This window comes from Myotis brandtii, unplaced genomic scaffold (genome assembly GCF_000412655.1).
Source record: "Myotis brandtii unplaced genomic scaffold, ASM41265v1 scaffold1174, whole genome shotgun sequence".
Taxonomy (NCBI): Eukaryota; Metazoa; Chordata; class Mammalia; order Chiroptera; family Vespertilionidae; genus Myotis; species Myotis brandtii.
The window spans coordinates 454,020-477,420 of NW_005354065.1; the positions used below are offsets into that span (position 1 = coordinate 454,020).

The window sequence follows — 23,401 nt, forward strand, 5'->3', positions numbered from 1 at the left end:
TGACAGTCTGTTGGATGCTGCTCTGCGTCTGTATCTATTTTTGTTCATCAGTTTATAATGGTCTTTATTATCCATAAATGAGTGAGATCATGTGGTATTTTTCCTTCATTGACTGGCTTATTTCACTTAGCATAATGCTCTCCAGTTCCATCCATGCTGTTGCAAATGGTAAGAGTTCCTTCTTTTTTACAGCAGCATAGTACATCAGACTTAATATTCTCTGAGGGAAATTCTTTGTATCTTCCCTTTCAAATTTGCCCCTTTTCCTGTTTCTCATCTTTGGTAAAGAGCCCCCATGGGTCCCGTCATCTGAGTTTGCACTCTTGCTATCGTTTTTAACCTTCTCTCTCATCCCATCCAAAGCCTTTTAATCCAGACTCAGCACCACCTTGCTCATTTCTCCTACTTCATCAATACCTGCCTCAACTAGTTCATGAGCTCCCTAACTGGCCTCAAGTTCTCTGCCCTCATCCTCTAGTGATTTGTTAGGCACAGTGATGTCAGTTATTTAAAAGTCACTCGCTCCCTATAATTTTTATTCTGTACACAGAATGAAGCCAGGCCCCTCCCATAACAGTCAAGGCTCTATATGAGTTGCTGCCCAGCCTTTGTTCTCAACCTCATCTCCGTCCTTTCCTCCCTCCCCTTCTGTGTCTTTCACAGCAGCCACCAGACCATTGGCCAGTCCCCAAACACAAAACACATCTCACACCTGGTTCTCTGGGCCTGAAATGCCCTTCCTGGCACCTGTAAGCCCTTATGTTTCCCTAAGGCTCTTTTCAAATATTCCCCCTTTTTTTTCTGATTACAGAAGAAGCCATTGCTTCTTCCTCAATCTTTCCATCTCACTTTCTTAACACTACTGCTAGAGCAGTCCTCACCCAGTTTTATATTTTGTTGTGTATGTGTATCATTCTCCTCAAATCGTGAGCTCCTCAAGGAGTTTCACTAAATAGGAGGTGGGAATATACCATGTATCTGCCAACGGTCCTTTTAAAAATCAAAGTAAACTGAATGAGGGACTGTGGAGTTTCTAGGATTGATAATGTCTTCATTAGGTATGGATTGAAAACGTGGCTAATTAACTGCTGACCATACAATGTGTCCTCTCTTTATGGTAATTGGAAATTTGTAATGCCATCATGATGAAAATTCTAGCAGTCAACGTGAGTTTTTAGAATTTCTGTACAGAAGAAACTTACCTGATTTTCTTTTTTTTTCTTATAGGAATAGGCAAGTCGAGAGGCTGAAAATCTGAAGAATGTTTCCAAAGGGTAATGTGGCTGTCATTTGCTGGGTATGGAGGAACATGAGGAAGCTATTTCTATTCCTTTCTCTCTGGCTGTCCCAGGCAGCTCATTTGGAAGGCAGAAAGGATAATCAGTTCATCTGGAAACCAGGTAGGAATGTCCTGGCTGTTCCTTTGTCCCATTTTCATTAATGAGAAGAATATTCTTTCTCTCCTTGTTCTTATTGGTGGAGTAGTGGTGGAGTAGCCAGAGAGGAAAACTAGATTCTTCTTCATTATAATAAAACTTACATTTGCTTTTTATTCCCGCATAATTGTCACCTCCATCCTTGATGCTTGCTATCCTTCTGAATTTTCACGTTGCTGTCAACTAAAGATATGATTTCCTTAGTTACATCTGCTTCTCCTTTGTCAGATATTTCACCACTGTGCAGCACACGTGTAGCCAAAGTGACACCTGAATTTAGCTGGTATCCTCGGCTTAAAATGTCTTGAACCAGATCCGTGTGTCTCTTTCTTTTAGGGTACAAACTAGTTAGCTATTTATTATTGACTACTTTCTAATAAACCTGCATTTCTAGGTTTGGGAGCATGAAAAATTTCCCTAACCATTTGGCTTATTAGTTGTGACTATTAAGTCACCTTAATGTGTTCTCTACAAAACCAAATGAATAAGCTGAATTGCGTTCGGAGGCTTTCATATAACTTATGTTCTTCTCTAACTATTTCCTTAATTTGGCTGTAGGAAGGATCTGTTGAATTTAATTTTAAAGGCTGATAATTTATTAACTTGTGTTATGAACCCCAGACATCTTAGTGCTTTGTATCACTGATGTTTTTCTTTGCCCTAGATTTTAATTTTCTTAAAGTTCCATAATCAGATCATATAAAATATGTATTACTGTTTCAAGAGTCCATTCTTGTGAATACAGATAACTTATATACTTAATAACTTGGAATGGGAAATGTGATGTTGTAGAAGATGTATGGTCCTCAAAGAGTTTTCATTTTAGTCTCATCATCTGTAAATTAAATAGACTGCAAATGTATCATGTCAGCATGAAAATATGTATAAAAGATAAATTTATAATATTTAAATGACTTTGCAAAAATGAAGTAAATTATGCTTTCAAGTATATTAAGTAAAAACCCCAGCACCATTAGAGATACAGTCTGGAGGAAAATTTAATTGCATTAAAGTCACTATAAATTAATTTAATTGTGGGCTCTAATATCACATTAGTGATTTTCATTTTTTACCATGGTAGTCTTAGGAAGCTTTGGAAATAGTTCTAAAAGTCAATATTGTTTTTTCTATGAATCAGGCTATTTTGTTTTAATTACAAAAGACTAAATATTTTATCAAAAAAATCTTTAAATCTTTATTGGTGAAAGTATTACATATGTCCCCTTCTTTTCCCCATTGACCCTTTCTAGCCTGCCCCTGTCCCCCACCCCATTAAGCACATTTATATGACTATACTCCTCTCTAAAGTTCTCAAAAAAGTGCAGTTAAAATGGAAAGTAGCCAATCTGAAATATGAAGGTGTGAACCATGAAGAAAAAGAAAAGATACCCACTAAGAAGGGCCCCTGGTGGCCAACTGTGCTCAAAATTAAAAAACAAAAACAAAAACAAAAACAAAAAAAAAACAGCCTAGTGGCCATTTTTGCACAGAGGCCTCTCCTGCAAACTGCACTTCATGAAGTCAGCACTCAACTGCCTACCTGCACGTTGCTTTTGCCATCTGAGCCAGGCCTTCTAAAGGAGTTCCTGCTCCTATTTCAACCAACAGGACTGAGGCTCTCCCCATTCAATCAAAGTTGTGCAGCTCTGGCCAATCAGAGAGGCTCTATTCTGACCAGTCAGGACAGAGCCTTTTGGACTAATCAAACTTCAAGTATTTAGAGTCCTTATTTGCATGAGAATGGGTCAGTCGGGGCTGTCCACATAAGCCAGCTCCCCTCTGGCTTAGGGAGTACCCTTCCCCTTTACACCAGAGGATAAAGTCTTCTGCGTCTCCTTGGCTGAGCTGAAACAAGGAAAGATGTCTCACGAGAGCAGCTCAAAGCAGAGTAGCCAACCAGACCACTGAGGAGCAGAGCTGCTGTCTAGTCAGTGCAGGGCCCGGCTCAGGGCCGCCTGGCACTGAGCTGTTCTACAGCCATGCCACAGCACAACCCAGCTGATGTGCACTGAATAGTTTCCTTCTCCACCGCACCCCAAGTTGGGGTTCCTGTTGGGGTTGAATTGGTGCCAATGAGCACCTGTTGATAAAGGAGGTGTTTTAAGAACATGGGCTCATTTTGAACAAAATTTTAAAAGTAAGTCTGCTTTTCTAAAAGTATTCAATGGAACAGGATGGTACAAATCCACTCTACAATGGATGAATACTTTGTTAACGGTCAAAGTATTTGATTTTACTTTTGCATTGCATATTTATTACTTGTAGTTGACCAGATATTTTTAAAGTAGAAAAAATTTAAAAGATACAAAATTAAAAACGAAAGTTCATACTTGTGTATATAAATCACAAAAAGCACACATACAAAAGTTACTATTATCATTAATTAGGGTTCTGCCGAGAAAATAAATGGCATGTGAAAAGTAAGTAATTAAGAAGAGTTTAATAAAAGGATTATTTGCTCAAGTGGGAAAGTGTGAGCAGGGTTAAAGAACAGCTACAAGGAATTGTGGAGTGCTCCCTGGGCTAGTACTGTATTAACCTTGATGATTTCCGGGTCTGGAGGGGCAAAGAAAGAAAGTGGTTTCTAGAGTCTGGGGAGAAAACTTTATGGAGAGAATGCCAGACAAATGCTGTGGCCTTTAGAGGGATCTAATCAACTTGCAGTAGAAGTAGGAAGGGGAATGAACAAACCTTGTCCTTACATCTTCTACCAGGGCTCTCATTGGCTGAACCCAACCAGAAGCCACAAGGCAAAGGAGTCCATTGATGTGGCCACAAAGACAGCCTCCTGGGCAGGGAGCATGGTGAAGGACGATGGGGAATGTTCATATGAAAATACTAAATTCATACATGTGCATATGTGCATACACACACTTTACTTTATGCAATCAGTCATGCTTTGCGTCTATTTTTGTAGTTTTCTTTTTATCATAGAATGATGTGTTGATGAGCATTACTTTTCAGTTCAAATGGATCAATTTCATCTTCTAATGGTTACATAGTATTCTTCTATATTTTTATTCCATAATTTATTTAACCAGCACCCCATTGCTTTATATTTTTTACTCTATTGCTTGGAATTTCAGGATTTTTTAGTGTTTTGCTATTATACATAATACTGACATAAGTGCAACATTATTTTAAAGATAAACAATAAATCAATTTGAGGAGCCATAAGTCCTAGAGCAATTCTGGGTAATCACCTTCAAAGACAACCCAAACATCTTAGATTCTATTCTCTGCTTATGACTAAGTTTATTGTATTTTATTTGGATTTTAAAAAACCTGTACTGCACTGAAATTTACTGAATTCTTTGGAGTGTGTTATCAAATCCAGCCATTCAAGTCCAATGTAATCTGGAGTTGAACAGATTTCCATGGAGACCCAGTTAAATATACTTTGTTTCAGAAACCTAGAAACCATTCTTTGGTTCAGATTGTAGTGTCAACCACTAAAGCTCTTTGCTGGTGTCTGTTGTTTTCCCCCCTGAGTCCATAGATGTTAGTCAACCTCATCCAATTTAGAGGCACATCTAAGTGAGTCCTGGCTTTGGATAAACAATGGATTGATGGATCCTAAGAGGATGATATATATGTTGCTGAGGATTTCTGTTCTCAGGGAGAGACAAGAGCTGTAGGCTGCAGGATCACTGATCTGGCAAGGATGTTGGATGCCTGTCATCATTGTGATGCCATCCTCTGATCTATATTTAGTGTCAGGCAATCTGTCTTGCGTGCCAAGAAAGAAGGATCACGTCAGCAAGACCATCAGATAAGGAGTGATGGTGGTGGTTTTAAGTAAATGTAACTATTCATGTCTGCACACGTTTTAGAGATGAACAGGTCATGTTTCTGAAGTCACAATAACTAATGGTCTCCTTAAAAAAGACCTCGGTGTTGGAGGGTTCATTCCACTAATACTTGACAAGTCCTTATGATGTGCCAGGTACTGTTACAAGCACATGAGTTAAATGCAGAATAAAATAGACAAATCCTCAGTCTTCATAAACAGGGTGAAAAACACAATCAAGAAGTTAATTGTTAGGTGGTGTTAAGTGCTTAGAAAGAAAGATAAGGCAAGGAGGAGAGACACACCGTGACAGGTGAGAGATGGAAATTAGAAGCAGGTGGGTTATAGGGTGACTCACTGAGGAAGTGGATTTGGGTAGAGACTTGAAGGTAGTGAGGAGCCAGTCATGGAGATAGCAGGTGAAGAATATTCCAGATAGAAGGAACTGAGTCAGAAGGCCTTTGAGGCAGGAGCATGTGTGGCATGTTGAGGACCAGAGAGGGGCCAGCATGTGGAGCAGAGTGAACGTGGGGATTGTGACTGTACAATTGATCAGAGAAGAATGGGGCCTGAATCAGGTATGTCCTCATAGGTCAATAGGCAATAGTGACAATAGTGGCCCATGGGGGAGGATGGGAGTGCAAAGTGATGGGGGTCAATGGAGAAAAAAGGGGACATCTGTAATACTTTCAACAATAAAGATAAAATTTTTAAAATATACTTTTGGCATTTGCTCTGCATGAGATAGAAAAGCACTGGAGAGTTTTGAGAGAATGGTGACATGATCCAACTTTCTTTTCAGTAAGATTTTAATAGAATCATTGTGGGCAGTCTGAATAGTAGAAGGGGGAGACCAATTAGGAGGCAACACAGAAATAAAGAGGAGAGGTTATAACCTGCACCAAGGTCAAGGCAGTGAAGATGGTGGAAAGGTATTGGATTTTGGAGATATTTAAGGCCTTGCTTTTCAACCAGGGGTAATTTTTTCCTGTAGGGGGCACTTGGCAATATTTGGAGATCTTTCTTTTTTTTTTTTTTTTTTTTTTTTTGTTTGTCAAATCTTTTTTTTTTTTTTTAATCACATGGATTTTTTTTTTTTTAAAAAGAGTATTACATGTTTCGGGGTCCCTCCCCCCGCCCTTGTTTGGAGATCTTTCTTATTGTGCTACTGACATCTGTGAGTAGAAGCCAGGGATGCTGCTAAACATCCTATGCACAGGACAGCTCCCCACAACCAAGAATTATCAGGCCTCACAATGTCAATAGGGCCAGATTGGGAAACCCTGATTTAAAGCTATGTGGATTTACTGATGTGCGGAAGGGGGAAGAGATACTAGGGTGATATGGAAGCTTTGCCCTGAGCCACTGGAAGAGTCAGTTTGTCATCATTTACTATGGACTGACTATGGAGGAGCTGGTGTGGAGGGAATATTAGGACATTGGTATTGGGTGTGTTAAAGTTTTGAGTCTGTTAGAAATTTCTGTGGAGATGTTGACCAGGTAGTTGAATATGTGGATCTGAATTCAGGAGAAAGGTCTTTCTCAGAGATGTGAATCTGGACATCACTAGCAAAGAGGTAGAATTTCAATGTGTAGCCTTAGAAATGAAGTTGTAGCCTTGAAATTTATGATTCTGTATATGTAGAGAATACATTTCCAAAATGTACTTCCTTTGGGCCAAATGACATTTAAAAAATTATTGTGGTAAAATACACATAACATAAACTTTACCATTTTAACCATTTAAAAGTATAAAATCCAGTGACATTTAGTATATTCACAATGTGATAGAAACATCACCATTGTGTGGTTTTAGAACATTTTCATCATTCCAAATTACATTTGCAAGTGAGTTTATGATAAAGACTGAAAACGTTTTGTGCTATGAATAATGAGGTCTGAACGAAAAAAATACGTATTTTTCTTTGTGAGAGGTTCTTTTAATTGTCTTAAATCATCCTAAGAGATCACTTTAGTGTACTAGACAGATCTAGAGCCTTGTACACATGCAGACCCACATTCAAATCCTGTCTCTAAACAGAAGAAAGATATTGCACCTCTCTGAGCTCTATTTACCATCTGAAATTGTGGGTAATAAATATTTCACAGACTGTTTTGAAAATTAAGTAAAATAATATATTGAAATAGCTAGTGCATAGTGTCTATTCAATAAATGTTAGCTATTATTTGTCATTATATAATTAGAGACCCAGTGCACAAAATTTGTGCACTGGGGGGGCGGGGTCCCTCAGCTCGATCTGCACCCTTTTCATTCCGGGACGTCCCTCTTGCAATCCGGAATCGCTGGCTCCTAACCATTCATCTGCCTGCCTGTCTGATTGCCCCTAACCACTCTGCCTGCCTGCCTGGTCGCCCCTATCTACCTCTGCCTCAGCCCTGCCACCCTGGCTTTGTTGAGAAGGACGTCTGGAAGGATGTCTGGAAGATGTTCAGTCTAATTAGCATATTACTTTTATTAGTATAAATAATTTGATGTTTAAAATAGTCTTGATTTTATGCTTTCAATTTATACATATTTCTCTTCCTTAAACACACAACAGAGAAAGCTCAGTTTGATAGCTATATGGATTTTTTAAAAATATAGATTTATTGATTTCAGAGAGGGAAGGAGAGGGGGAGAGAGAGAGAGAAACATCAGTGATGAGAGAGAATCATTGATAGGCTGCCTCCCACATGCCCCCTATTGGGGATTGAGCCCACAAACCAGGCAGGTGCCCTTGACTGGAATTGAACCCAGGACCCTTCAGTCTGTAGACAGGCGCTCTATCCACTGAGCCAAACTGGCTAGCGCAATAGCAATATAGATTTTATTAATAACTTGTCTAATTTCACTGACTGTTTACTAGTAGGTCTGAAACTTTCTATATGACAGACTCTTAGAAAGTTATAATTTCAGTAGCTCCTTCACAGTGAATAAAAAGGGTCAAAATAATTACCTGTATTCTAAGAACTAAGTAGATAAGTTGAAATTAATCTTCTTAGGAGAAAAAAAAAAGAAAGAGAGACTATGAAAATAAAATAAATTAAGGAAAAAAGATCTTACATAGTTAATAGTTATAGCTTAAATAATAATGTTTGTTTTCATTGTGGAAAATACTTTGAGATAAAATTTATATATAAAATATGTATATTTTAAGTTTAGAAATCTTAGAGAAAATCAAATGTTCTTAGCAGGGAACTAATTTTGAATATGAGCTAGAAATCTATGAAATATTTCTCCTGGGAATCTGATTAAATTGAAATCATTTTAATTATTTTTATGGATATTAATTTATCTTAGAGGCATGTGTATAATGAACTCTCAGTGGTGTTATTGCTATGATATCAAAAGCATAGGCAAATATGGCATATGATTCATGGCTGAAAGTTCTACTTATTTTTCTTAGAGACCATAAGTACTAATTTTATCATGCCCCTGATAAGTCTGAAACCGTCTATATAACCCAAGTAATCTATCTATACTAATAAAAAGGTAATATGCTAATTAGATTGGACATCTTCCAGACATCCTTCTGGACGTCCTTCCAGACAAAGCCACAGTGGAGGGAGCCGAGGTAGAGGCAGTTAGGGGCTACTAGGCCAGTAGGGGAGAGCAGTTAGGGACGACCAGGCTAGCAGGGGAGGGCAGTTAGGGGTGACCAGGCAGGCAGAGTGATTAGGGGTGATCAGACAGGCAGGCAGTTGAGCAGTTAGGAGCCAGTGGTCCCGGATTACCAGAGGGACATCCCCTGAGGGGTTCCGGAATGGAGAGGGTGCAGCCTAGGCTGAGGGACCCCACCCCTGCCCCCGTATACAAATTTTGTTCACCGGGCCTCTAGTCCTATCTAATAATAGACAAACATGGTAATTAACCGTACCTTCGCTACCATCGCCATTGGCTGATCAGCGTGATATGCAAATTAACCACCAACAAAGATGGCGGCTAATTTGCATACTGCAGGCAGGGCGGGACACCAGGAGCCGCCATCCAGGCCCCCGTGTGCGACCCCAGGAGCCGCCGGAAAGCCAGGCCACAGGCAAGGTGGCCCCCCGGGACCCAGGAGCCACCTTGCCTGCCTCCCGTGATTGTGATCGTGATTGTGATTGGAAAGCCAGGCCGCAGGCTAGGCGGCCCACTGGGACCCAGGAGCCCATCGGCGAGGTCTGCAGGCAAAGTAGTTATCAAGCTATGAGGGGGAGGGTGGGGGGCAGAAGGAGCTACAGGAGCAGCTCTGGCCAGAGACTGAAGACTCCCGTTAGAGCAAGGAGCAAAGACTGAAGGCTCCAACCACAACGAAGACTGTGTCCAGAGCGAAGATGGAAGGCAGTGGCCAGAGTGAAGGTCTGGGTCCCAGGTGCCAGAGGAAAACTGGTGCTGGCAGCCAGGGGAAAGAAAGCCTACTGCACGAATCTTCATGCAGCGGGCCTCTAGTACATATATAAAAGCCCAGAGACCTGGCAAATCAACTGGAACAACCAGAACCACCAGTCGACCAGTCGCTACGATGCCCACTGACCATCAGGGGGCAGACGCTTAATGGAGGAGCTGCCCCCTGGTGGTCAGTGTGCTCCCACAGGGGAGTGCCGCTCAGCAGAGCTAGGCTGATGGCTGATGATCACAGCTGTGGCGGCAGGAGCCTCTCCCGACTCTGCGGCGGCACTACCAACCTGGGGCAGCAGGCGCAGCGGCCCAGAGGAGCATGAGCCGTGCGATGCCCAGCACTGGTTCGGGTTTCTCCCTGGCTGCCTGCTGCTTGGCGCACTCCTACATCCCTCGGGGGATGTCTGACTGCCGGGGATCAGGCCTAAACCGGCAGTCAGACATCCCCTAGGGGTTCCAGATTGCTATTTAACCGTTGGTGGTTTCCTGAAGGCCTTTGAAAAACCTCTCTCTGAGGAGGCTTTTCTTTCCCCCCTAGCAGCACGCAATTCAAAGGTGCTAGCCATGGAGCTGCCTGCCACGGAGCCACCCAAATCTTTCCCCGAACCCAGTTGGATTGAGTCTGGCACATGGCAGGGCGGAACACCCAGAGCTGTTGCCTGCAGGCGGGAAGCTGTTAGGGTTGGGATGTGGATGCAGGGGAGCTGGACCACCCGGCCCCCAGCACACTCTCCACCTGGAGACATCCAGCTGCAGACCTCTGCCCCCATTAACTGGATCAGCGGAGGGTGGAAAGTGACCCAGGGGGGTGAAGAAATGAAACTTGGGGCAAGTACCACAGGTGCAGTCCCCATGACCTTCCCCTCCCGGGATAATGCTGCACTCCCTAACCTCCCACGCACCAAGAGATAAATGTGGATTCTCAAAGGCAGGCCCCTGAGGAGCTTCAGCTGAGGGGGACCAGAGGGGTTATTCACTTCTGACAACCCCAGCCTTTGCTTCAAGGCTGCATTCTCCCTCCCTAACACATGTTGCTTGAAGTACACAATGGTTTGTGTTTAGACATGCGATAAACGTGGGGAAAGTAAAGTTTTGTGCTTCAGAATAAAGGAGTCTGGAGTCTTTGGGGGTCTCTCTCTCTCTCTCTCTCTCTCTCTCTCTCTTTCACACACACACACACACACACACACACACATACACACACACACACACACACACACACACACTCCTTCCTCCCTTCTTCCTTGGCCCATCCCCCAAGGGATCCTGGATTGCGACAGGGCGCAGGCCAGGCTGAGGGACCGCACCTCCATGCACACATTTCATGCACTGGGCCTCTAGTATAAAATAAATAACTCTCCCTTTTCCCCTAAATAGCACTATAATGTATGCTCCCTGAGGACAGAGATCTTTGCTGGTTTTATTTACTGATAAATTCCAAGTACCAACAACATAAATAGCTGTTATATGAAATATTCCCAGTGCATTAAGTACAGTGTATTGAGGACCAATGATGATGATGATGATGATGATGATGATGATGATGATGATGATGATTATGTGTGTGTGTGTGTGTGTGTGTGTGTGTGTGTGTGTGTGTGTGTATTTAGGAAGGTGAGAAGTGATAAGACTGAAGAAAAAGAAAGTATGATCCCAATTATTCTAGAACTTGAAATAAACAAGAGATAATATACAATGAATGCAAACCAAAATCAAATTTATAAATCAGTAAATATAAAAATAAATTATCCATATTTCCTTACTGTTTGGCTCCAGTATCATTTCTGATTATCTCTGGGAAAGATGAACACGGTTTCAATAAAAAGAAATAGGTACACAGGGAAGAAAGTCAACTATTACTACAGTTGTTATGATGAGATGTAGTTGCCAGTCACCTTCCAGTCTGTTTCCACAGAGGCAGCCAGTTTCAACTCCTTTTGCTGTTTATTCCGATGTTCACCTCCCTATCTCCATAATATACTCATTATTGGTATTTCTTGATTTAGAAATATTGGATATTTCCTAGTGATTTTATGTTATCTTAGTTTAAGATTTAGCTCTCATCTTACTACCTACTTTCCTTTTTTATTGCCTCTCTTCAAAAATAGTTACATCAAAATAGTTAAATTATTGAGCAATGCTTATGTTATTATGTCTGCATGGCTATTGTTCTCCACTGGGCCAGGCAGGGCACTATGCTTCCATATCCTTTTTATCATTTTTTTTTCTTTCAGCTTTTTACTTTACACAGAACTTTTATTTAAAAAAAAAAACAACCCTCATATTTTCTTTTGCTTCACCTTCTTTGAGCTTACACACCCATTTTTAATTTTTTTGACATACTCAGGCACTGCTCCCAACCTTGTCATGTGTTTCCTTTGGGAGTCCCTTCCCCCTGACGCAGTGTGGCTTGCTGCACAGTTGTCATCTTTGGAACCTCCTTGCATTTCTCACCTTGCACCCCGTTGCTTTATTTTCTGATACTGCTCATCTTATCGTGCAGAACTGCCCAAATAGGGTACTTTGGAGTAATTTTTCACATCTGAAAGGGTCTCTGTGCTTGTCATATCTTGACAGATAGCTGGCATGTGGAGTTCAAGGTTAAAAAGCATGTTTCCTTCCGAATTTTGAAGGAAATTCTGTGTTCCAGCCTCCAGTGTTGTTACTAAGAAGTTTTATGTTATTCTCATCTTATCTCTTTGTGCCTTGCCTGTTTGTTTTCCTCTCTGGACTTTCCTTTTTACCATGAAATTCTGAAATTTCATGATTACATACTTTGGCATGAGTCCTTTCTCCTGTCTCCTGTACTGTGTTGGCCATAGGTGGATATCTCAATCACTATGCCCATGTCCTACAGTTTTGATATATATATTTTTCTATGATTCTACTCCCTCTTGTCTCTGTTTCTTCTGAACCTCCTTAGAAGATATTGTACCTCTCTAACTGATCCTCAACTTTTAGATATTTTTCTACTTTTTATTTTGTTTGTATTTTTCTAATTTCTAAAATTTTTATCATCCTTCTTCTTTCAGCCCTTTCAGTTTATTTGCTCTGCTCAAGAATGTCCTCGGAGGAGTTGGATTTTGCTGTCTGTGGAGAATGAGGAAAAGACAGTGGAAGGGATCTGAGGGGTTAATTAGTTCCATTTATAGACTTTTAATTATTCCCCATCAAGCCACAAGCTTTCCTCCTTCCACTGTCTCTAGATCCCAGACCTTCTCAGGTTCTGCAAGTATAAATGGGCTTTACCTGTTGTTGCTGCCAGACTCTTCTGTGGGCACCTAGCCTTCAACTTCCTTCCCATTGGCAGGGTGCTTACTGCTCCTCTATTTGCTCTCTGTTCTCTGTCTCTAGCCCTGTGTTCTTGACCCTTATTTAGTTATATCTTTTAATGCCTTTACTGTCATTTCAGTGGGGTATTAGGAGATTAGGAGGGAGTGAAAATATGTATTTGTGTCATGTCCCTCAGTTAATGGGAAGTCTACTCTTTATTGCTTTCTATTGGTTAAGCTTATTTTCTTAGCCAAAAAAATGAATGTGAGTTAACCATCTCATCCTTATGTTTCTTTTGCTTTTTGAGTTACTCTGGTAACCAAACTGTGGTTACTGTAGGGAATCTGAAATACTATTACCCCCTTATATTGATCACTTTTGCCCCAAAAGAGGAAAATAATAAACTACTCTGGGAGTAAGTAGTTTTAGATTTCACTCATGGATACACTTCACTACAAAAGGTAACAGGAAATTGGAAGAATGACATATGGATACTGGTGTGTGTGTGTGTGTGTGTGTGTGTGTGTATGTGTTTCCTCAGGGTTAATAATTTTTTAATTGAATGCAGCTGCTCAAAGATTTTTGTTGCTTAGCATACGCACTATGTTGCAAAGAAGTGGCTGCATTTTTAATTTTTAAAGAAAACCATTTGAGGCTTAATTACTTAGCTGTATTTTTAGAGAACCCGTGAACAATAAAGATGCTGATGCTACATACTAAGCAGAGTGATGGAGTTCAGAGCACGGACACTGGGTCAGACTGAGTGCTAAGCTAAGCTGTGGGCAACCTCAATTTTATGCCTTTGCTTTCTCATCAGTAAATGGGAATAAGTGAGAAAATCTGAATAAAACATAGTTCATACTTGGAGTACATTATCTATACTCAAAAAAAATATTACATGATCAAAGTCATAATTAAGTAACCAATTAATATTATTTTTATTTTTGTTCAATGGTTGCTGCTTTATGAGATATATGTCCTTCCCACCTTCTGACATGTAGAATATATTTTAGTTTGGATATATAAACATACACCTATAGTAAATATCATTTCTTTTAAAAGGTCATTTGTTATTGGTTTACTTCACTTTAAAGTTTATTTTCTAAAATAAGTATTTCCATTTTATTGCTTATTTCTAGTGGTATTCCTCATGTTCTTTAGCTTTTCAAGTATTGGGCCTCTAATATTTCCCCTGACATTTCCATTCATAACACTCTGTATTATTGTTTTCAAAACAAGGGCTATGGGATTCTATCAGAGCAATTACCAGGCAGAATGCAATCTCAGATATTTCTCAAGAGCCAAGAATGTGTGGACTGTTTGACCAAACCTGGGTTTGAACTTAGATGGGTCCATAAGATTGACTTCTTCCATCTTCAGACTCTAAATGAGAAAAAGCAAGCATGCAAGCAACACTTTTATATTTGGCAATAGATCAAATATTATTATATTATAATACCTTTTCTTTTATTTATCTTACGTGGTCCTCACAACACCTGAGATTTAGGCAGAGTAAGACCCTCAATTTATCCTACAGGAAGAGACCAAGTTTGAAGTGCACACATATTGAGTAATGGAACCAAGACTAGCCCAGTACCCTTTCCCTACTTGAATCTTCGTTTTTCAAAGGTCTTTGGTTTTCTGCTTTTGAAACTTTGAATTGAAACTGCTTATGATGTTGCTGTTCTCAGTAGAGAGGCTCATGAACCAAAAATATTACTACTTTTTAAATATTCCTCAGATTTCATGTTAATTGGTTATCATTTTGGTGGTTAATAATCCAGATACATGTTTTATAAGTGGAGGCTTCTTTTTTACAACATTCTACGCTGTTACAATACTATAATTTTTAGCATGAAAGATTATTTTTAATAACTTTATTGAAGTATAATTTATATACCCCAAATATACTCATTTAAAATGTACATTTCAACTATTGTAACTACATTTACTAAGCTGTGCAACCCTCATCACAATCTAACTTCACAGTTAATCCCATTCCCACCCCAGCCTTAGGCAACCACTGGTCTAGTCTCCGTCTCTATAGATTTGCCTTTTCTGGAAATGTCATATAAATGTAATAACACAGGATGCATTATTTTTTGTGATTGAATAACATTTTAACTTTAAATTATAGCATATATCAATATTTCATTCCTTTATATTGCTGAATAGTACATTCTCTATTGATACAGCATTTTTTTTATTTATTCATGAGGTGATGGACATTTGGTTTGTTTTCACATACTTGGCTGCTATGCTTTCCTCATTGAATTGACTTGGAATGTTTGTGAGAATCAGCTAACCATAAATATAAGGCTTTATGTCTGGACTTTGAGCTCTGTTCCACTGAGCTATGCTATCCCTGTGCCAGTACTACACTGTCTTGATAACCAAAGCTTATCATGATAACTTTATAATACATTTTAATATTGGGAAGTGAAAATCCTTCAACTTTTTTCTTCTTAAACATTGCTTTTGCTATTCTGAATCTTTTGCATTTCCATTTCAATTTTAGGGTAAGATTGTCAATTTCTGCATGAAAGCCTGCTGGGATTTTCACACAGATAATGATGAATCTATAGATCAATCTAGAAATAATTGCCATCTAAAGAATATTGAGTCTTCCAATCTATGAACAGAGTATTTTCAATGTATATACCTTTGTTAAGTTTATTCATAAACTTATTCATTTTTAATGGAGTTGTCTTTATTTTATTTTAAGATTGTTTACTGTTGTAAAAAATTCTTCACTGCTAGTACAAAGAGATACACTGGTATTTAATACAGATTTTCTGTCTTGCCATGAGTGGTTATGAAGCTTACTATTCAGTGTTTAAGCTATTACTCCATGTTGTAAAATTGATAATACTAGGGAGCTATCTAAACTTTTCTGGACTTTCTGGATATTAAGTGTAGGATGTTTGCAGTACTTCCGACCTAACTTTGCTTGCAGTACTTTCCGCCTAACACAGTGATGGCGACCTTTTGAGCTCGGCGTGTCAGCATTTTGAAAAACCCTAACTTAACTCTGGTGCCGTGTCACATATAGAAATATTTTGGTATTTGCAACCATAGTAAAACAAAGACATATTTTTGATATTTATTTTATATATTTAAATTCCATTTAACAAAGAAAAATCAACCAAAAAAATGAGTTCACGCGTGTCATAGGTTCGCCATCACTTGTCTAACAGAAGCTTGTATTGTGTTAAAACTCACTTGGGACATAATACTTGGGTCCTGAGCCTCTTAATGATCACTGCTATCTCTTACGTTCAGAAGGCCTCTCCTAGCATCTTATTATGGCAAGAATCTTCTTTTTCAGCAAACAAATCAGTAGAACAAATATCCTTTAAATTGCCAATGAACCATGGTAAGAAAAATACCCCTAGTTAAATATATAGACTATTAAGACAAAACAGAACCTGGTCTTTTAGCTTATATTGTTGAGAGTACCTAGTTTGAGAGCTATTGTGATTCTGTTTCTTTAAGCTCTCTTCAAAGATCAATCCTAACGCCTATGTCTGGTGCTCTATAATTCTAGCCTCGTGGGAGTTAAATTTCTTGTTTTTGTTTTCGTATTTATCAATATTGTATATTATTAAATACTTTAACTACAATTGATCAATCAACTGTATGGCATAAATATGTTTATTGCATTCTTAAATGTGATTTTGAAACTGTATTTTGGCACTGTAATTTTTCTTCTAAGAACACCTGCCCAATTTTACAAGGTAAGTCTATTGAACAATGTATTTCAATGAACATGAATCAATATTGTATAAAAATATGCCTATAGTTTCTATTGAAACACAGCTATATTTACTGTCCAGATATAGTGGGAGGTTTTAAAAAGTTCAAAAAGTACAAGTAAATGAGAATCTTGTGGATGACATTTCAGTGAGTTTATGTTATAGTTGTAAGTGGGGCTCCTAAAGTCACTGGTGGGAAAATTTCAAGATTATAACTAACTAGACATTCATATGTTTGATACTTACCAGCATTTATAGTAAGTTCAGAAAATCAGATGGATTCTGATTTTCCTAGGAGAATATTACATGTTGAGTATTGTAAATTGATGTTAAGATCCAATCATTGAATAATTTAAACAAACTGTGAGTTCTGTACTTGTTGGCGTGTTTCGAGTATGCTGGTGGAATCTTAGCTGTCAGCTCCCTGCACATAAGCATGTCTGTATGGCTAGACATGAAAAATCACGTTTCACATTAGAACTTAATAAAAACTTCCCTAATCTGAACACTAAGCTCTACTCCCTGTGCGATTAGTGATTTCATTTCTTTCCCAGCAGTTGGGTAATGATTATGGCTCCAGATGCAATGAGAGTGATAAAGAGATTGATTAATTTCACTTGAAAGGGTATATGTTCAAAGAGAATCCAATCGGAATGCCATGAATGAAGATCGGACATGTTGGCAGCTGAGAGGTGTTGCTTACTCTGTGTCCATTGCTGCTGAGAGTAGATCCAATGGGATCTCTATCCACTTGGCCCTATAGACTGTGGGGTCTTGCTCATAGCTCTGTATACATGTGTGCAGTGTGTCTGTTCTTACTGCCTTTCTCTGTCTTTGTAATACGCAACTGACTAGTGACAGAAAGATTCCTCTGTCTTCTTTACCCTAGGGATGCCTTTGAGTTGTGTGTTGTTATTGATCAATACAAATAAGATTTCCTCCAAACTAGGGCTTAATGCAGAACACACACACACACACACACACACACACACACACACACACACAAAAACCTCTCTATATTTTAGTGCGGAAAACATTTTGAATATTAAAGCAGTGTGATCACAAAGAAAAACCCTTGATTACATTTTATAAAAATCAATAAAGGATCTATTTATTTAATGCTTTGTCAGCTTATATTTATTTGATACTTCCTATTGCCAAGGACACTTCATCATAAATATGACTTTCCTATACTACTCTTTTTATTTTCATGCATTCTGCAACTTTTTAAATACTTTTGACAATTTAAAAGTGATCGAAAACTTACTTTTTGAGAGAAAAAATAAAACATCTAAAATGTTAATGAAAGAAAGATGCACAGCTGTGATTTTAGCATGGATCTTGAATGTAGTGAGTTTTGTTTTTGCTTCTGTAAGTCAGCAGGCATATGTTCTTGGATAAAGAAAATGCATGCATTCTCCTCTTGGAAAAGTCTCACGTACAAATCTCTATCATAAGGCATGAGGTGAGAGAACTATATACATTCATGATACTTCTTAGAAAACTCACAATTTTTACTCAGTGATTCTGTAAATCTGGAAAGTGTTCTCATTTATTGGATTTTCTGATTGTTTTTATTTTAATATACTTTTATTGATTTCAGAGAGGAAGGGAGAAGGAGAGAGAGAAACATCAATGATGAGAGAGAATCATTGATTGGCTGCCTCCTGCACACCCCACACTGGGGATCAAGCCCGCAACTTGGGCTTGTGCCCTTGGCTGGAATCAAACCTAGGACCCTTCAGTCCACAGGCCAATGCTGTATACACTGAGCCAAACCAGCTAGGGGTGATTGTTTTAATAGAGAATGATATTGTTCTGAAATATCTTAGGTTCTTTTTCTTGCCTGTATGCTTGAAGGTTAAGATTCTATTCATGCATCAGACAGTCCTTGGGTGTCACTATATGACAGGTGCTGTGCTAGGAGAGTTGCAAAGTGGAGCAAGACACAGCTCCTGTGTCAAGTAGGACTTTCCTGACCTCCAACTTGGAGCATGTAGACTGCCCCCCTCAAAGGCTCATGCTGAGAGAACACCAAGAAGGATTTCCCTCTAAGTTATATTGATGCAGAACTTTGGATATTTTAAGAATCTATCCTTTCCTCAGTGCTTCTTATTTTTTAACACTCTAGAATATCACCCGAGAAAGCCCAAGTGCTTCCTAATCATTAAATAATGGAATAGACAATAAAGTTGGTAACGGTGGGTAACAAGATAAGTGGAAAGGGGACATTTGAGAAGAATTTTATGGGTATTTAAACAATCCTCAGCACTTAGGTTATGTTTTAAAAACTACTGGGGGATGCAATGTAGTTCCTTAAGCCACTCTGATATTTGGATGACATTTCTATTGGGGTGAATTTTGACGAGAAGAGATTCCCCCAGGGAGTTATATTTATAACACTTAAAAGAAACTGTGTTCTCACCAGGATTTTTTCAAATCAAAAATGCTTTTTCAAAAAGGTTTTTTGAAAAGTAGTTTGTATTCAATATTAAAGCCAGTGATACATTAAAAGTTAGGTGTTACCATATATTATTCCATCTTTGTTAGAATCTTTGATTTGTTTGCCCTTGATTAATTTTGAAATAGATGAACCAGCTTTCAGAGCAGGAGAATGATTTAATTATTACAGAACCCAAGGCCCAAAATCAGATTTAAAGGTATGTTGAAAGTGTTCAGAATGAATTAGTGAACAGATGTAGAATATGTGTTGCTGATACTTGATACCCACATGCTGACCTGAAAATAACGTATTTCCTTTTAGGTCTTTTTATTTTATTTTATTTTTTTAGGTTTATCTGATTTTATTTTATTTTTCCCTTCAGGTCTTTAACATTAAATGTCAAAGGGTTAAAGTTAACGGTGCCTCTTAATTTGGAATTAAATCTCAGAGTGGGAATTCTGAGACTGTTAAAGAATCTAGAGCATGAAGATGGAGGGGAGGACAAATGCAATGCTGAATTTATTGGAAGACCAGGGACCAAGTTTTAAGGTGATTAAAATAGAAATCTGAAGACCAGTGTCAGTACTGACACAGGAGACCAGCTGCCGTACAATTTATTACTTTGGTAGTTTCATAGGTTGCTATGATTGTTTGGGTCACAAAGAAATATGTATTTAACCCAATGTTTTCAAAGAATTTTGGGGCTGGAAAGGACCTTGAGATTAGTTTTTATTTATTTATTTTTAAAAATTTATCTTTATTGTTGAAAATATTACAGATGTCCCCCATTGACTACCTCCTCCCCAACTCCTACATTAAACCTGGCCTTCTCACTAACAGGTGAGCTAGCTGAGGGCCAGGAAGACAGGTTGGAGCAACAGAGACCGAACTGGGACAGGTGTCCTCTGAGCCCATCCTCCTAGGACAATTTCAGGTTCAGTTCACTTTCTTCTTCCAAAAGGGCAGATGATAGAAAGTACTACAGCCTGGCCATTAGCGAGCAGATGGTGGACTTGACTGGTACACATTCCACTATTGATAGTCTAAATAGTAGGAGGCCATTAAAAGTGGGGATAAAATAAATGAATTCAAAGGAGAGTTTTCAGGAGAAGGGGCAGATGAAAGAATGTAGCAGATTCCTCTCCCATCATTAGACAATGGAGAAGCACCTGAGAGACAGGACCAGCACTGGCAACTCTGGAACCTGGTGAACAGAAGTGGACACTTCAGAATATTTACGTGGGAGAAAGTTCATTTTAACATCCATGCCAAAAGTGGCCAACATTACAGTTTAGTCCAGCATCGAGGCATTTTGAAGTTGGATTGAAACTGGTTTGTGTCTGAGCTTTGTTCTCATAGTGTGTGAGTTTGGGCTATCTGTGCATCCTCTCTGTTCCTCAGTATTCTCCTTAGCTCTGAATTCCTTCCCTCATTCACTTGATAAACATTTATGTAGCATTTATTATGGCCCTACCATATTCTGTAAAATAGGGTTATGATATCTACCCAGAGGCCTTTTTCGAAATGTGAAATTAGGTATAACCTACTGAAACACTTAGCACAGTGCCTGGATATATGTTCAGTGCTCCATAGAAGATAAAATTGAGCTAATGTTGAACTGTTGGCATAGGATAACCAAGCTGGCACCTGGATGAGGCCCCATGCCCTGCTGCAGAGGCCATCTCTCACCCGACCAAGACATCCAGGGTGGGGCAGCTGGTGCATCACAGTTGGGGAGAAGCAATGAGTGGTCTGGAGACCTCCAGGAACCTTCAGTGATTGGCCCTGGGATTGCATGGGGAGGTAATTTTGGAACAAATGAAATAATTTGAAAAAAAAGGAGCTAGAGAAAGCTGAGAAAATATTTGCTTCCAACAAATGTATATTCCGTTTGATATAATTTTTTGTTTTCATTCATCTGAGAACTTTGGTGTAATTCATCTGGGGATTCCCTGGATTCCTATAAAGCTGGAGTGGGTACCACCTCCCAATTATTCAACTGAGAAAACCATCTGTGAGAGGGGAATTGACTCTTTGACTGAGTCCTTGGCCTTCATGCTGGAGTGGGTACCACCTCCCATTTTTTCAACTGAGAAAACCATCTCAGTTTGTGGGAGGGGAATTGACTCTTTGACTGAGTCCTTGGCCTTCATCTTCCCATTTATCTAATGTGATCCTCATAGCAACCCTACGAAATTTGTACATGAGTTTTATTCTCCAACTTCATGTGGGCTGCTTAAGACAATGCAGAAAACCACTGGTAGAGATGAAATGAAAATTAAGATTTCCAGATAAGTGGTTGACAGAAATTTCACAAAACTTAACTCTACTTTCATTCCTTCAATAGTCTGTTAGAAATTTATGAGGTATTTTCCATGGAGCTTGCCACATTCTAAGCCCCGAGGTTACAATGATCATTTCCTTTTCTGTATTCTAGGGAGTTTACCATCTAGTTGGTGGTGTAGTACATAAACAGATAATTACAGAACGAAAAGCTAACATATATCAAAAGCATTATGAGAGTACAACAATTACATGAGAAATATTGCTCTGAACAGTGGAAAAGAGCTGTAATAATCTGTATCCCAGGCACTATGCTAAGTGTTTAGCATGAATTTTGTTGTATATGCATTAGAAAGACTGTTTCATTGGTCATAAATTAATAGCTAGGATCAAAGTCAACCTCCCTAGTCATGATAGTGCTTGTACTCTTCCCTAAGCTTCGATAGAATGTTCTGGTTTCTAATACAATATTGTATAACTTTTGGTTTTGGACAGATAAACCAACTATAACCAATTTGAGACAAGTTCCTCATAACGTTGAGACAAATTATCATTATGGATCATCTGAAATTGAAGGAGCATGTAGTCTTATGCAAAGACAGAAAAACAGTAAAAGTCAGATGGAAGAGGCCATTTGGGGCTATCATGGAAACCTTACATATTGGGGAGGGGAGGAAGGCATTCAGGTGGCTCTGAGTGTTGAACACAGGTGGGAGATGTTCACAGCAACCAGCAGAATCAAGCTGTGGCAGTGTTCCTGCCTGGGCAGCCTTGCAAGTATAGACTGAGGTTCTTCCTTAATTGCGGGTGGCATGAAGTATCAACATTGTAGCACAATTAACATGGTCTTCCCCCTCTGCTTTTTGTGATCCCATTTCTCATTTTCTATTTCCTAGTAGAGTTCTTTACAATATTATTTATTTCCTCTTTTGTCCCATTTCCCTTGTTGGAAGGAATTTTCAGGGGAATCTGAGGTTGGGTGTGAACTCTTAATATCCAGCTGCAAGAAGACACCTTATGAGAGCCTCCTAACTTTAAAATACCTAGTCTTCCAAAGTGTGTTCCGAATATTAGTGAGAAAGAAAAAGAATGTGTGTGTGTGTGTGTGTGTGTGTGTGTGTGTGTGTGTGTGTGTGTGTGTGTGTGTGTATTAGTGGGGGGAGGGGGAAGGGAGGTGTATGGATGGGGAAAATGCACACATTGGTTTTCTTGTACTTGTAGGGTGCTTCCTAGTAGAAAAGGTGGATTTATTTGGGGGAGGGGAAAGAGTGAGGTCACCTAAAAGAAACCGGGTATTTTGGGGTTCATCATGCAGCCATTACTGAAAGTATGGAGGTTCCTCAAAAAATTAAAAATAGTACTCTCTTATGATCCAGCAATCTTACTGCTGGGTATAAATAGCCAAAGGAAATGAAAAAAAAATCACTGGCCCAAAGATATAACTACACCTCCATGTTCATCGAAATATCATTTACAATAGCCAAGACATAGAAATCATCTAAGTTTCTATTGACACATGAATAAAGAAAATATGGTAGATATTCACAATGAAATACTATTCAGCCATAAAAAGAAGGAAATATTGCCATTTGTGACAACATGGATGGACCCTGAAGGAATTATGTGAAGTGAAATAAATCAGAGAAAAACAAATATTGTATGATCTCATTTATATATGAAATTTTGTGAAAATACAGAAATTTTTTAGATAAGAGATAGAAAAAAGATCCCATAGGTTTTTCATTAAAATTTAGACCAAATTAGTAGTCTTCAAAATTTATTCACTAAATCGATTATAAATGTAGAAAATATTGATTATTTTTTAAATTTTAAGTGAAAATTTAAGCTTTTTATTTTCAAATGTGTATAAGCATGTACATTTTAATCCACTTGTTTATTCACCTAGCATGGATCAAAGAAATGTTTGATAACCAAGAGTGTTTGATAAAAAAACAAAAATGGTAAATTGATAAATAAGAACCATGGGATAATTTTAATTGATTTAATGTCTAAATTGTTAGAACTAATATTATCCTAATA

At 38.8% G+C, this 23,401-nt stretch overlaps 1 protein-coding gene across 1 annotated transcript in view; it reads left to right on the forward strand.

Moving 5' to 3' along the window:
* The first annotated feature begins 1,232 nt into the window (after positions 1-1,232).
* Positions 1,233-23,401, forward strand: part of LOC102259858 (thrombospondin type-1 domain-containing protein 7B) — a 525,758-nt gene continuing 503,589 nt past the window's right edge. Inside the window, exon 1 of the mRNA XM_005858420.2 lies at positions 1,233-1,400. Coding sequence (XP_005858482.2) covers positions 1,262-1,400 — 139 coding nt within the window. The 5' untranslated portion in view covers positions 1,233-1,261. The remainder of the gene's footprint in view (positions 1,401-23,401) is intronic.